The 14,527-nt window shown below is 46.4% G+C and overlaps 1 protein-coding gene across 1 annotated transcript in view; it reads right to left on the bottom strand.

Annotated features, from left to right (window-relative positions):
* Positions 1-438: 438 nt before the first annotated feature.
* The window catches only part of Syt17 (synaptotagmin 17), a 67,315-nt gene continuing 53,226 nt past the window's right edge, over positions 439-14,527 (bottom strand). Inside the window, exon 8 of the mRNA XM_027410157.2 lies at positions 439-635. Coding sequence (XP_027265958.1) covers positions 439-635 — 197 coding nt within the window. The remainder of the gene's footprint in view (positions 636-14,527) is intronic.

Genomic DNA, 14,527 nt, shown 5'->3' with positions numbered 1-14,527 from the left:
TATCAGGTGTGGAGACCCCAGGAAACAGTGGCCTGTTCAGAAGTTTCCTGGCAAGTATGTTGGGATCAAGTCCCCAACATACCAGCCAAACTCTTAGTAAACCGAGTTGGGCTCTTTTCAGGAAGGCCTCTATTCTCGGGCCTCAGGTTGAAAGCACATTTTGGGACAGGGGAACGGATAAGAGCAGGCACTGCCAATGAGACTCCCAGCAGAGCCCCCTCAGCTTGTGATTTATGAATGGAGTTTCCGGAAACCTCACAAGCTTCCCTCAGTGAGGGTGGGTATTTCATGATCAACACTCAGCTTGCTCTCAGTGCTGAGAGGGCCTTGTGTATGCACGTGCACGTGTGTGAAAGTATATGTAGGTGTGAATTGAATATTTATGTGACACTTTTTTTTCTCTTTTTTAACAAATGAAGGCTGTCTTCCCCTTGGCAATCAGGTCACCTCCAGGGAGGCAGGAGACACACGGTCACACTCAGCCCGGGATCTCAGACTGTGCCATTGCTCCACAGCTGTGCGGTGGGTGTTTAGCATCCGCCTCCAGTGGTTGGATTCAGAGGGGCCGGAGGAATACTGGCCGATGACGATTCTCCCGATGAAGTCATTGCTGCTTTTCATGTTGTGACCAAACACTAGAGAGCCAGAGAGGTGAGGGCAGGCAGGGAGGAAGTGAGGGGCAGGGAAAGCAGTGGGATGGGGAAGGCATGAGACAGAGGTCATTAGTTCACACATTGCTCAGCAGCAAACATGGCGTTGTTGCTTTGGGGACATTGCTTCTTCTCATGGGAGCAATCTCCTAAGCCCGGCTGAGGTTCCTGTTGTCCCTTACCAAGTTAGCCATCTTCCCACTTAACCAACTTTTGCACTGGCTGTCCCTTCTTTGAGTAGCTATGCCACCCACAATATGCAACTATAAGCTTACACATCACTGACTCACATTGCCTATAAAACTCTATGAATGGACAGAGAGTTCTGGTGGGGCAGCAGGCTATCACCATAGTCCAGCTAAGCAGACAAACCAGGATTTCTTGTGTGTGCTATAAGTGCCTTTGTGTGCACTTGCAGAGACAAGAAGAGGACATTGTGCTCTGCTCTGCTATACTCTGCCTTATTCCCATGAGAAGGGTCTCTCAGTGAACCTGGAGCAAGACTGGTGACCACTAAGCCTCAATGATCCTCCTGTCTCTATACCCCCCAAAGCACTTGGGCTACAGGCATGCACACTCAGCCATACTCAGCTTTTTAATGAGTGCCGGGGAATTGAATCAAATTCTTATGCTTGCATTCTTAACAACTGATCCATTTCTCCAGGATTAAACAAGAGCTGGAGAGGTTTGTCTGGTGATGTGAAGGGTACTTAGCATCATCTCCAGAATCTTTGCACTAGATGCCAGGATCACCATCCCTCCTTCAAACTGTGACAACAACAAATGTCTCTTGACATGGCCAACAGTCTAACGGGGGGGGGGGTCCAATCCAACACAGATGAGAGCAACTAGGGTTGAACTAAAAGGATAAACATTCTGAGGTAAATCTTGGGACTCTGAAGCAAGCAAGGGTGATTATTAATCTCAGCTGTCAATTTCAAAGGATCCAGAACCAACCTGGGCATACTGATGGGAATTATTTTGTTTAGATTAATTGAGGTGGGAAAATCCACCCACTGTGGGTGGCACCATTCCCTGGGCTGGGGTCTTGAGTTGTATGGAAAAGGAGAAAATTGCTGAATATATTGATTACTGTTTCTTGACTGGTACTCAGTGTAGTCAGCTCCTTCAAACTCCTCCTTACTTGATTTCTGCTAATGATGGACTGTACCAGAACTGTGAGCTGAAATAAACTCTTTTTGTAGGTTGCTTTTGTCAAGGCATTTTATCACAGCAAGCAGGAAAAGTATCTATGACCCAAAGTAGATACTTTGTGCCTCCCTTTCCTCATTGAGTGGAGAGAATTCTCACCATACTTTATCTTGAAAGTTAATGCATGATGGAGATGAAATAATGTGTGTAAGGCTCTCAGCACATGGTGTCTAATACATGGCAAATGATGTATCATTGTTTAGATCTTAAATTTCTGTCCATTGACTTCATGAAAAAGAGACTGCATACTTCCTCTTACAGTGGAGGCAAGTTCACTGAGAGAAATAGCCAGGGTAGTTTATTCCACACCTTGTCATACCTTCTGTCTCTCAGAAGGATTCTCTGTTAATTCCAATGCAAGCTTAATTAGTGTCTTTCAAACCTAATGAGATGGTTGGGTTGATTTATCTTCCTAGCCAAGTTAAGCCTCATTCTTTATCTGTGTGTGGGTAGTTCAATCGTGCCATTGCATTAATGGGGAAGCAGGCTGTGCTTGTGTTATAAATGAAAGGCTACAGAATGGGAAATATCACAGATTCACCCAGCATGAGCCAAGAAAAGGGAGGCTAGATCCCAGGAGGGGTGCTGATTATCAAACAAAACAGCTCAAATCCACAGCCCCAAACAGAGCTTGAATGCTAGTAGTGAGCCTCCATTCTCCCTTGTAGGGTTCCCATAGAGAATTCCGAATGATAGAAATAGGGTCTGGAGGAAGAAAAGTGGAAACACAAAATTGAGAACACAATCTAGTATCTAAAAATCAAAACACCCACTGAAATAGGGCAGGAGAAACACGATGCTTGCTTAATGGTATCGAATGCTTGTCAGCTCTGTGGGGGAAATTGGAGCGTGTATATTTTTTGTACAGTTGGTAATGAGCGTGGTGTGCATAGATGAACTTCATTATATGAAAATCCCTATGACAGAGGGCAACAGTAATGATGAAATCTTAGCACAGTAAGGAAATTGCTAAGGTGATGCACTGCAAAACAAATTTGAGTAGTTAACAATCAAGACCTTTCTGAACCATGTTTAGTAAGAAACATACATTTTTATCTTACCAGTCAAGAACAGGTTGTCAGGGTTCCTGTCCCTGTGAACCTCAGTCTAGAACAAGATTTTGTCAGGCGACCATCCCAGGCTCATGTTTTGACCTTCTCTGCTTCTGCAAAGCTCAAGAATAATGGAATGGTCCTGTGGTTCATGCCTCCAATCCCAGCATGTGAGAGAGTGAAGCAGGAGAAATCCCGTGTCAAGCCAGACTAGACTGTAGACTGAGCCCCCATCTCAAGAGCTCCAGTGAAAAAATGGCCATACACAGCAGTATTCCTCAAATGAGCATAGGTTTTATATCCTTAAGAAAGCAGTTTTAAGGAGAAGGGGAGGGGAGAAGGCTCATTAGGTAAAGTGTTTACCTGTGTAAGCATGAGGACCAGAGTTTAGACCCATAGCATCCATATAAACAGATCCTGTGCACTCACTGGTTTTGGCCTATCCTAATTGATGTGCTCCAGGTTCAAAGAGAGAGACAGATATCCTATCTCAAAAAATATAGAGAGAAATTGAGGTAGACACCCAACCTTGACCTCTGGCCTTCACATGCATATTACACACATATAAATGGATATGTACACACACACACAGAGACAGAGACAAACAGAGATATAGACACAGAGACAGAGACAGAGACATACACACATAGAGGCAGAGGCACAGAGAGAGAAATTGAGAGAGAGAGACTGAGAAGAAGGGAAAGATTTAAATACTCTAATGTAATAAAGACTGAGTTGATTCAACTTTTGGAGTTGGTTCAAAATAAAAAGCAACTTGTGACCCAGCACATCTGCTCTGAAAATGAGTCCCACAGCACCACTTACAGAAACAGACACAGATAAATACACACAAGGATGCTTTATACAGCAGGAATTGACAACATAAAATTTCCAAGACAAATACAGTTCTTCACCTGTTTTTGTAAATAAAATTTTATTGAAACATGGCCAACCCCATTTGCTTATATAATGATGCATTTGGTCTGCATCATTATATCTTAGTTTGTTTGGGTTGCTATGGCAAAATGCCATCACCCAGTGGCTTGTAAACAACAGAAATTTATTTCTCATGGTTCTGAAGACTGGGCAGTACAAGATCAAGGCAAAGCAAGCTTGGCCTCTGGGGAGGGTCCTCTTCAAAGATGGCATCTTGCTGTGTACTCCCACACAGTGGGAGGGACAAGTCAGCTCTCTGTGGCCTTCTTCATCAAGCCACAAAGCCCACTTTCGAGTGCTCTGTCCTTATAGCTTAGCCACCTCCCCACAGTTCCACATCCTGATGCAACTACCCTAAAGTTAAGGCCTCAATATCTGGATTTGGTGGCATGTTCGAGGGTGATCACTGGAACCCAATCACCTAATCATCCCCTGGGGGTCCCATCACTCTCTTTTGGTAGCTCATTTACATTCATGTCATCAACTTAGAACACGCTTTGTAGATGCCAACAGTAAGAGCAGAGAACACTAATTAACCTCTGGTGTAATAGAATGCTTTGGATCTATATGATCGCTGGAAACGAGACAGAGACCTATTCAAAAGGAGGGGGTGGAGAATCTCCAAGACACACAGTTCACCAAACCGTCAAGAGAGACTTTCTCTGGAAAGTCCCACTTTTTGTGTTACATAAGTCTGTAGAGTTGAACTTCATGTAGCAAGTACATATTATGTTGGAAGAAAGCAAAAAAACAGCCGTTATTAGAGAATCCACATCTAAATCACCAGAAGGGAAGGAAAGGAAACGGAAGGGTATAGCCTACGCTTCCAAGCCCTATTTGCAAAGTAACTTGGCTGGTGAATTGTTCGGCCCTGGGGAGGTGGGAGCTCTCCTGGTGATTCAGTCCTGGTGGATGGGAAGACTGCCTTTATGGCCATCTGAATTAACTGGCAGGCATTGGCACTTGGAAAGTGCTTAGTAAAGCTATGTGCTCCTGACAGTCTGTGAGAAAATGCACAATTTTCAGATGCAAACGTAAGTTGAAGTTGAGTAAAGCTAATGGCATCAAGTGTAAAGGCTGTGTGGGGAAAATCAAGAGTTGGCATCTGTAGTGGCATCTTGCTTTGCCAGTGAACTTGCAGTGGTGGCCACACCCTAGGGGCATGGCTCCAGGTGTTCAGACTTGGCCGCTTTTAAGGTGAAGGAGGGGCTGACTCACCCTCTTGGGTTGCGGTCAGAGCATCAGAAGGGCAGAGACTGCATCTTGTGGAGCAGGAAGACCTCAGCAGTTATTTATTATTATTTGTGTAAATGCTTCCCTAATACATACCTAAGTATCTCGAGTCTGGTGGATTCATTTAAACCCACCTTCAATTGGCGCCCCACGTGGGAGAGGGTTCATATCGTGCATCCCCTTGTGGTGCTGGTGTTCGAGTGACAGCTTCTGCTCCAGGCCTGCATAGCCATGGCTACAGTTCCAGAGTTACTGGAGCAGTAGGATGAGGACCACAGCAAGGTGAGATCCTTCCTGCTTCGCTACCTAGTGTTGGAGGTCTCGCTGGCCTCCCTGGGCTCACTGTTACTTTTCTGGGGTTCAGGTGGTCCTCGAAAGGGAAGCACTTACACAAATAATAGTAAATAACTGCTGCTGCAGTCTCTGCCCCTTTGATGCTCTGACCAAAACCCAAGGGGTCGATCCAGTCTCTCCTGTACCTTATAAAGTGGTCACATAGAGTGTGGCCACTACCGAACGTTCACTAGCAAAGCAAACTGCCACCTCAGGCATCTCCACAAATACTAAATTCTATGCCACTGGAGAAAATAGAGAATTAAGATTAGAAGCCAGGTGTGGGGTTGCTCGAGTTTAATCTCAACACACAAGAAGGCCGAGAGGCTGGTGGGTCTCTGTGAGTTCAAGGCCAGCCTGGTCTATATAGTAAGTTCCAGGACAGCCAGGGCTACATAGTGAGGCCCTGTCTTAAAAACAAAATCAAAAAAGATTAGACATAAAATTCAGGAAAGGAATGTAGCATGCTAGGGTGTCCCTGTAATCCCAGACTGTATGAGTCTGAGGCAGGATTAAAAGTTTGAGGTCCGTATAGACAGTGTCTCAAGTAAGCAAACCCAAAAGAATCCAGCCTGGGGTCCAAGACAGTGGGCAGATATCCCTGCTCCTCCATCCATGACTTAGGAGGCCAAGTCCTACAGCTAGTGAGTGACCGTACTCACAGAACTGACTCAAAGGAGAGCAACCTCTAACTAGATCCTCACATTTCTTCTCCCTGCAAACATTTCTCACTGGTTGTCATGGAGCATGCATGGGAAAGCAGACTCTCTCTCTCTCTCTCTCTCTCTCTCTCTCTCTCTCTCTCTCTCTCTCTCTCTCTCTCTCTCCTACTGTGCCCTAGTCATTCAGAATCAATTTCCCAGCAGCCTTGTAACCCAGACCAAAGACAGACAGGACAAATGCCACAAACTCCAAGTGTACCATGAGGAGGCATCTTCTGGCCCTCTCCAATAATTTGTTTCCACTCCATTGGTTTTGGCACAGTTGGAATGCACGTTATGGGTTACATGTGGGTTGTCCTAACAGAGTTCATGCATGGGCATCAGTGTGGCAGTGTGAAGGTGGTTAACCCTCAGAAGGCAGAGCCACAGGCAGGTGGGCCATTATAGACCAGTAAGCCTGAGCCCTGAGCATCTCTGTCTTCCTATCTCACCACATGATCCCCTTGATGCTATCTGCTGTGAGATCTTCAATAAGAGACAAAAATTGGGGCCACTCAATCTTGGACTTTCAGGTCCTCAGAATTGAGTGTTAAATAAACCTCTTTTCTTTAGAATGTACCCAGCCTTAGGTATTTTGCTATAGTAATAGAAAATGAGCTAATGAGATTGATCATCTGTTTTCCCCATCTGAAACAATCCAAATTAATGGAGTGGATCCTGACCATCAGACAGATACAAGCACTCAAAGATGTAGAGTAGAATGAGGGCTTCTGGGAAAGAGAATATCAGCCTTTTCTCCTTTAAAAAGAGCTGAAGGAGATTGCTCTGAGAGCATTCCTTTCTGTAACTATGACTCTCAGGCTGCAAGGAAACTCAATGCTCCTTTGTGAGTTAAAGGACATAGGAAAAGTTTTGTTTTAAACATAGTTAAAGTCCAAGGGGGAAAGTGTTCAGTATGGAGAAATTTTCCTTATCCCAAGTCCTTTGGGAACCCGATCCTTGCTGCTAGAGTGAGCCTCTCATCCACACAATCTCATGCATCTGAAGCCACACTCAGTCCCCATCTGTGGATAGCACACAAAATCTAGCCCCCTTCAGTAACACACACACACACACACACACACATACACACACACACAGAGAGAGAGAGAGAGAGAGAGAGAGAGAGAGAGACAGACAGACAGACAGACAGACACAGACAGAGACAGAGAGGCAGACACACAGAGTGACACACACAGAGACACAGAGAGAGACAGAGACAGAGAGATATACACAGAGACAGATAGAGAGACAGAGACAGAGACAGAGACACATTCACACAGAGTGAGGTAGAGAGACAGAAACAGAGAGAGGGAAGGCTGAGACAGAGAGACCAAGAAGAATAAGAATAGAGAGAGGAAAGAGAGCATAGAGAAGAGAGAGAGAGAGAGAGAGAGAGAGAGAGAGAGAGAGAGAGAGAGAAATTCAATCTTCTGAGAAGATTGAAGCCAAGAGAAGTAACTAGAAATTCCTTTGAGCTTTGGTCGAAAATCTAGCTATCCTGACCAGTCAGGGCAAGCTGAAGCATCCCATGGTTACACTTGCTGTGAAAATGTATTTGTTATTCCCTACTGAAGCTGAACTCTTTTGATTGCTAGTTCCCTTTGCCAAAGCAGATGGCTCTAGAAGGGAATCTGGATGCCTTCAAATGTGGGTGTGATAAACACTAAAGAGGGAGAGGTGATCCTCTGTTCTGTCAAGGAGAACAGATTCGGCTCCTCTTGTGCCTGCTGGGTCACAGGTAATGATGGATTGCCCTCCATGTCACTGGGCCAACACTGCACCCTCAGTGCAACCTTGGGCCTGCAGCACAGGGGCATCCTCAGATCATGTGTGGAATCCTAACACCTCCACACTACACTCTGTGGCCCACCTCTTGGGTGCTGGAATAAGTCGCCTACCCATTTCTAGAAAAAAGAAAAGCGTTAAGTTAGCAAGATCCACACTGGACATTTCCCAACCCTTCCGGCCCACACAGGGTGTGGGGGTGAGGGTGCCTGCCCTTCAGGATGCTTATGAGTTAACGGCAGAAACACACAGGGTCTGTGCTTCTGATTTCCCCACCCTTGCACAGGTCAGTTCCGCACACCCCAACAAGGAATCCCTGTATTCTTTACATTCTCTACAAAAGCCCCTCAGCAGCCAGCACTCCTCACTCTGTTCTTTCTGAAATCAGCAAGCTGCTCAGAGTTGTCTCCACAGCAAGTTACCTTAGGAGGCTGGTGAAGAGACTCAGTCATTGAAGTGACTGTTGTTTAAGCAGGAAGACTTGGACTTGATCCCAAGACTTGATCCCAAGTCTGGGATCTGTAAAGAGCTGACTATGGTGGCATGTGCTTGTAATCCCCGCGCTGGGGAGGTGGACATGGGTGGATGGATGTCTAGGGCTCACTGGCCAACCAACCCAGCCTAACTTGCAAGACCCAGACCTTGTTGAAAGACTTCGTCTCACCAGAAGGTGGTGGTGCATGCCTTTAATCCCAGCACTAGGGAGGCAGAGGCAGGCGGATCTCTGTGAGTTCAAGACCAGCCTGGTCTACAAAAGCTAGTTCCAGGACGGCCTCCAAAGCCACAGAGAAACCCTGTCTCGAAAAAAAAAAAAAAAAAAAAAAAAGACTTCGTCTCAAAGGATTGATCTCTGACCTCCAAACACACAAGCACACACATGGATGAGTGCACACATGAACACTCCTTGTACAAGTTCTATCCAGCCCCTTTCTGGGTCTCAGTTTCACACTTACAAATGGATGGGCAGATGCAGGCTTCATGAGCCCCTTCACACGCTTGTTTCTCTGTTTTCAAAACCCTTCACCGGGCTGAGGCTGCAGCTCGGAGGTAGAGCGCTTGCCTGAGAGATTTCACCCTGACTCAACACTTTACAAGCTTTCCTGGCTCCTTTCATGATTCATAGCAGCTGCTCAGACAGATCTGTTTGCCTCCGCCTTTTTCATTCTCACAGCCATAAGGACAGTCTGGGTAACCACACTTTAATCATCGCTGGAAACCAGCATCGCTGATCCGGACTTCTGCCACACAGGCATAGGGAAAGCACTTCATCCACACCACAGCCCTACTGGGAAGGGACCATTCATTCATACCCCCTCCCTGCCCCCACTTTGCAGATGGGAAATCCGGGCTCAGAGGCTTTATGTTCAGTGTCCAAAGTCATCCACAGCCCAGGAACAGAACTGGAAAGCTAGGCACCACTTTCCTTTTCTTACCACAAAATTAAAGGTCTTGGCTGGCCTCTCCTTCGACTCCCCCATAGGGAGAGGGCAAGAAAGTATGATATAATGCAGGATAGGGCTGTGGAGATGACTCAGTCAGCATAATGCTTGCCACACAAGCCTGAGGACCTGAGTTCAATCCCCAGAGCCAGGCGGAGGAGTGTACACCTGCAACCCCAGTGCTGGGGAGTCGGGGCAGGACCTCTGGAGTTCACTAGCAAACATTCTAGCCAATCTACAAGCACCTAGTTATGTGAGAGACCCTGTCTCAAAGAATAAGGTAGGGACACATCTGTATCTCTGGTCAACACACACACACACACACACACACACACACACACACACACACACACACACACGATATTTATGACACTTGTGTCCCAGTATACCTATCATAACTTAACTTGGAGGGTATTTAGTTCACAATTCCTTGCCAAAGTCCATTACAGGGGAGTCAAGGGGGCCAAAAACAGAGGCAGTGAAGTTCACATCTACAGCCAAGAGCAGAGAGAAGTGAGTGCATGCATGCCCATGCTCAGTTCACTTTCTCTACTTACACAGTTCAGAACTTAGGGAATGGTGCCACCCACTCTGTGTGTGTGTGTGTGTGTGTGTGTGTGTGTGTGTGTGTGTGGTTCTTCCCACCTCAATAAATGGAATCAAAATACTGCCCCTCCCTATACTCATAGGCACCTCACTGGGACACTCCACCCAGGTGATTATAGGCTTCACCAAGTAGATAATGAAAACTAACCAATACAGATTGTTTATCTGTCAGATCTCCTTTCCTTCCTTAAGAAATGGAAACCAAGATTAAGCTCTCCTGAAACCCCTCTGAGGTCATGGACCATTCTGCATATATGTGGAGTATGTGGAGCCTGTGTCTGCTAAGACAATGTATGAGGTGAAACACCACTCTCAGATCTGGGTGTGAATCACACCATTTTGGTGGAAGCCTCTGAAGGTGTGACTATAGAGTGATGTTTTTGTTTTTACTCGAAGCTCCAGATTTTATACATTGGACTGAAGACTGTCTCTGCACATTTGTTACAGAGATGCTGGCAAGGCTTCTGTGAGAACATTCTCTACCAACTGTCTTCATAGCTAGTCATAAGGTACTTACTGACACTTTAGAGGCACCATTGATTATACCTTCCTTGCTCAGCTAACATTGCTTCAGAGAGCTTCTGTTGGTGTTTAGACCTGGGGGACTTTGCAGGTGTTTTTTTTTAAATGCACCCCAGGTGATCCTCATGTATCAGGCTCTGTGCAGAATAAAAACTGCAGGTGAACCGAGGGGGACTGCATAAAGGGACCCATCATGGTCTGATCTTCATTGCCAGCTTGATGGGATCAGGAAATGTGCTAAGACCTTAGTAAGCACAACTCGGGAGTGTCTGAGGGTGTTTGCAGAAATGATCACAAGGGCTCTGACATCATCAATAGATTAGTGGATTGACGAAGTCTTAATATGCTGACTTTATGGTGAGGTGGCAAAAGGAGAAGGGGCCTAGCTGGAGGAAGTAGGCTACTGGGCAGGGGGTGGGGGGCTGTTCTTGGAGCTACATCTAACTCTGACCTCTTCCTGCACTCTCTCACTACTCTGCTTCCTGTCTGCCAGGAAGATGCTCTCCTGCCACAAAGCTGGGAACTGAACCCGAGGACACATACAGTGAGCTCAAACCTCTCTTCTCCCCGCAACTGCTCTCTCAGGTACTGGTCACAGCTTTACAGTAGTGACTGACACAGCAGCTGACCCCATTCTCTGCTCCCATTGGAGTAAACCTCTGTGAACACAGGAGTCCTGACCAGAGGCTCACTGAGGGGTTACGGAGAACACTGCCCAGGATGGGCAGGTCCCTTTAACACTTTACTCACTGGAGGAGGGAGCAGGTGCCTGGAAGAATGCCAAGGTGTTACTTTAGGCCAGAATGCACATGCTGTTTCCATGAACATTCAGATTATGAAGATTGTAGGCTCTGAGGGCCACCTAAGGTCTCTGCTGAAATGATTCAACCTTGCTGTTGAAGGAGAAAGAAGTTGTAGACAGTTGTCCATAAGTGAGATATGGCTAGTCTTCAATAAAACTTTATTGTAAAACAAGGAGTGGGTCAGATTTAGACTATGGGCTGTAGTTCTCAAAGTGTGGGCCCCAGACCACAGCATCTGAAATATCTTTCAAAAGCTAAAAACTTGATTTCCTGAGGCACTACAGGGGGTGGTAGATTCTTTAAGAGGCGGGGCCTCACAGGAAGAAGTAGGCCATTGGGGTGTAACCCCCATTTTGAGATGTGTGTGTGTGGGGGGGTCTTGATTGTGTAGCTCAATACACAATCCTCTTGCTTCAGGCTAGTTGCTGAGATTACTGATGTGCAAGAGGCTGGCCTGGAGGACTATACTGGAGAGGCCAGCAAGATGGCATAGCAGGCAAAGTGCTTGCTGCTGCACCAGTCTGAGCACTTGGTAGATCCCTGAACCCACAGTGGAAGGAGAGGACTGTCTTAGTGTTTTATCACTGTGAAGCAACACCATGACCACTGGCAACTCTTATAAAGGAAAACATTTAATTGGGGTGGCTTACAGTTTCAGAGGTTCAGTCCGTTATCATCATGGCAGGGAGCATGGTGTCTGGGAGTACGGCAGCACGCAGGCAGACATGGCATTGGAGAATTTTATACCTTGATTCAAATGCAACAGGAAGTGAACTGACTCACTGGGCATGACTTGAGCATATATGAGACCTCAAAGTCCACTTTCACAGTGACACACTTCCTCCAACAAGACTACACCTACTCCAACAAAGCCACACCTCCCAATAGTGCCACTCCCCTTGGGGCGGCATTTTCCTTCAAACCACTGCTTTCCAAAGGTTGTTCTGGCACAGGTTTATGCATACATACAGACACTACCACCACCAACAACAACAACATCACCACCACCAACATCACCACCACCAACATCACCACCACCAACATCACCACCATCAACATCACCACCATCAACATCACCACCACCAACATCACCACCACCAACATCACCACCATCAACATCACCACCACCATCAACATCACCACCATCAACATCACCACCACCAACATCACCACCACCATCAACATCACCACCATCAACATCACCACCATCAACATCACCACCACCATCAACATCACCACCATCAACATCACCACCATCACACCAACGTGATCATTGTCATCAAAAGACCCTCTTGCCCCTCTTCTCCCTCCCCACCCCGACTCAGTTCTATCAGTCCTGCACAACGTATTGCCTCACCACAAGTCTAAAAGCAACCAGGCCAACTGACCACAGACACATCTGAGGCTGTTAGTCCAATACAATTCTTTCCTTCTTTAAAATGCTCTATCTCAGGCATTGGATGTGATGAGTTGTGATGAATCTCAGGTATTCTGTCCTGGGGCTGGGATGTGAGGAATACAGGTTCCCAGCCTCTGTATGCTTTCTTTGTTTTTTGAGACTGTGTGTGTGTGTGTGTGTGTGTGTGTGTGTGTGTGTGTGTGTGTGTGTAGGTGGCTCAGGCTGGCCTGGAATCAGCCAGTCTCTTGCTTCCACCTCTTAAATGCCAGGATAACAAGTGTATCCAGTGGGCATGTGTACTCTTAAAATTTGTCGCAGGTAATGCACCGACAACCAGGCTCTTTGTCTTTGGAGTGGTGCCTCAGCCTTCCTTTTCAATAAGCTTCTTCGCTTCCTACAAGTTACATACCTCTCACTTCAAAGGATGAAAATCTCTACCACAGCGCTTTTCTTTTAAGGTGGTATAGACTCTGAGATGTGATTTTAAGATAAAAGGGAAGGTTACACTCTGAATGTGATCCTCAAGATTCATACTGTGGAAGGAAAGAACCGATTCCTTCAAGCTGTCCTTTGTCTCCACACATGCTAACACACACACACACACACACACACACACACACACCACATACACACACACACACAATCACACACAATCACACACACATTCAAAATGACTCCTTCATGTAAGTGAAATTTGGGACTTTTACTTTCTATTCTAGGCCTCCCTTTTTATGGTTGTCATATACGTGTGCAGGGTTTCTCTATGTAGCTTTGGAGCCTATCCTGGCACTCGCTCTGGAGACCAGGCTGGCCTCGAACTCACAGCGATCCGCCTGCCTCTGCCTCCTGAGTGCTGGGATCAAAGGCATGCGCCACCAACGCCCAGCCTAGTTTTTCTTTTTAATAATACAAATTTTACTTTATGTAAATATTACTAGTATATATGATAATTAGTGTATTTACAGAAATGTATAGTAATCCATACATATAAAATGTAAATTGCATAAATAAATTGTATATATGTGCTCATGTATACGTACACATACAAAGTGTGTGTGTGCATGCATGTGGATGAGTGTGTGGGTGTAGGCACGCATGTGTGTACAGGCCAGAGGTCAACCTCAGGTGTTATTCCTCAGTCACCTTATATTTTGAGACAGGGTCTCTCATTGGCTTCAGCTTGTCAAGTGAGCCCCAGACAGTCATCTGTCTTCAATTTCACAGTGCTGGGGTTGTTGGGGGTTCAAGTCAGGTCCTTGTGCTTGCATGGCAAGCATTCTACTAACTGATTATCTCTCTATCCCTAGTGTCTGAGGTTCCATTTCTTTATAATGATGTGGCCCCTCTGTGTCCCCATATACAGACGACATGTACCTGTGAGCCACAAGATGGTGAAGGAGTAGAGAGCTGATGTTAAAAACTCTGCTCATTCTCCAGGAGGTTTCCTGACCTCCTTCTTTGCTGGGCCTGCAGTCCATCTGCATAGGCCACGGCAGTCCACCACCTAGGCCACGGCAGTCCACCACCTAAGGCCACAGCAGTCCACCCGTCTAGGCCAAGGCAGTCCACCTCCCTATGCCACAACAGTGAGCTACAGAATTTGCCCAAGGGAGAGTAACCAAACCCCAAGGCAGAAGCCCCTGAGCTCTGCCTTCCCTATACCAGTCTACCTCTCCACCCTCTATCAGGCCACACTCCTGTTCTAGCTCAGAATGTCTCAGTCTGCCCAGCACTGCCGCTGGTGCTGTAACCTTCCCTTATCCGCGATGCTGTACACTGCTGGGTGCTTAGCAGTGTCTCTGGCCCTTACCATACACTAGATGCCTGTAGCATTACGTGGTCTGCAACAACAA

Source organism: Cricetulus griseus, chromosome 3, assembly GCF_003668045.3.
Source record: "Cricetulus griseus strain 17A/GY chromosome 3, alternate assembly CriGri-PICRH-1.0, whole genome shotgun sequence".
NCBI classification, from domain to species: domain Eukaryota; kingdom Metazoa; phylum Chordata; class Mammalia; order Rodentia; family Cricetidae; genus Cricetulus; species Cricetulus griseus.
The sequence above is the reverse complement of the archived record's forward strand: the minus strand, read 5'-3'. Positions and strand labels throughout refer to the sequence as shown.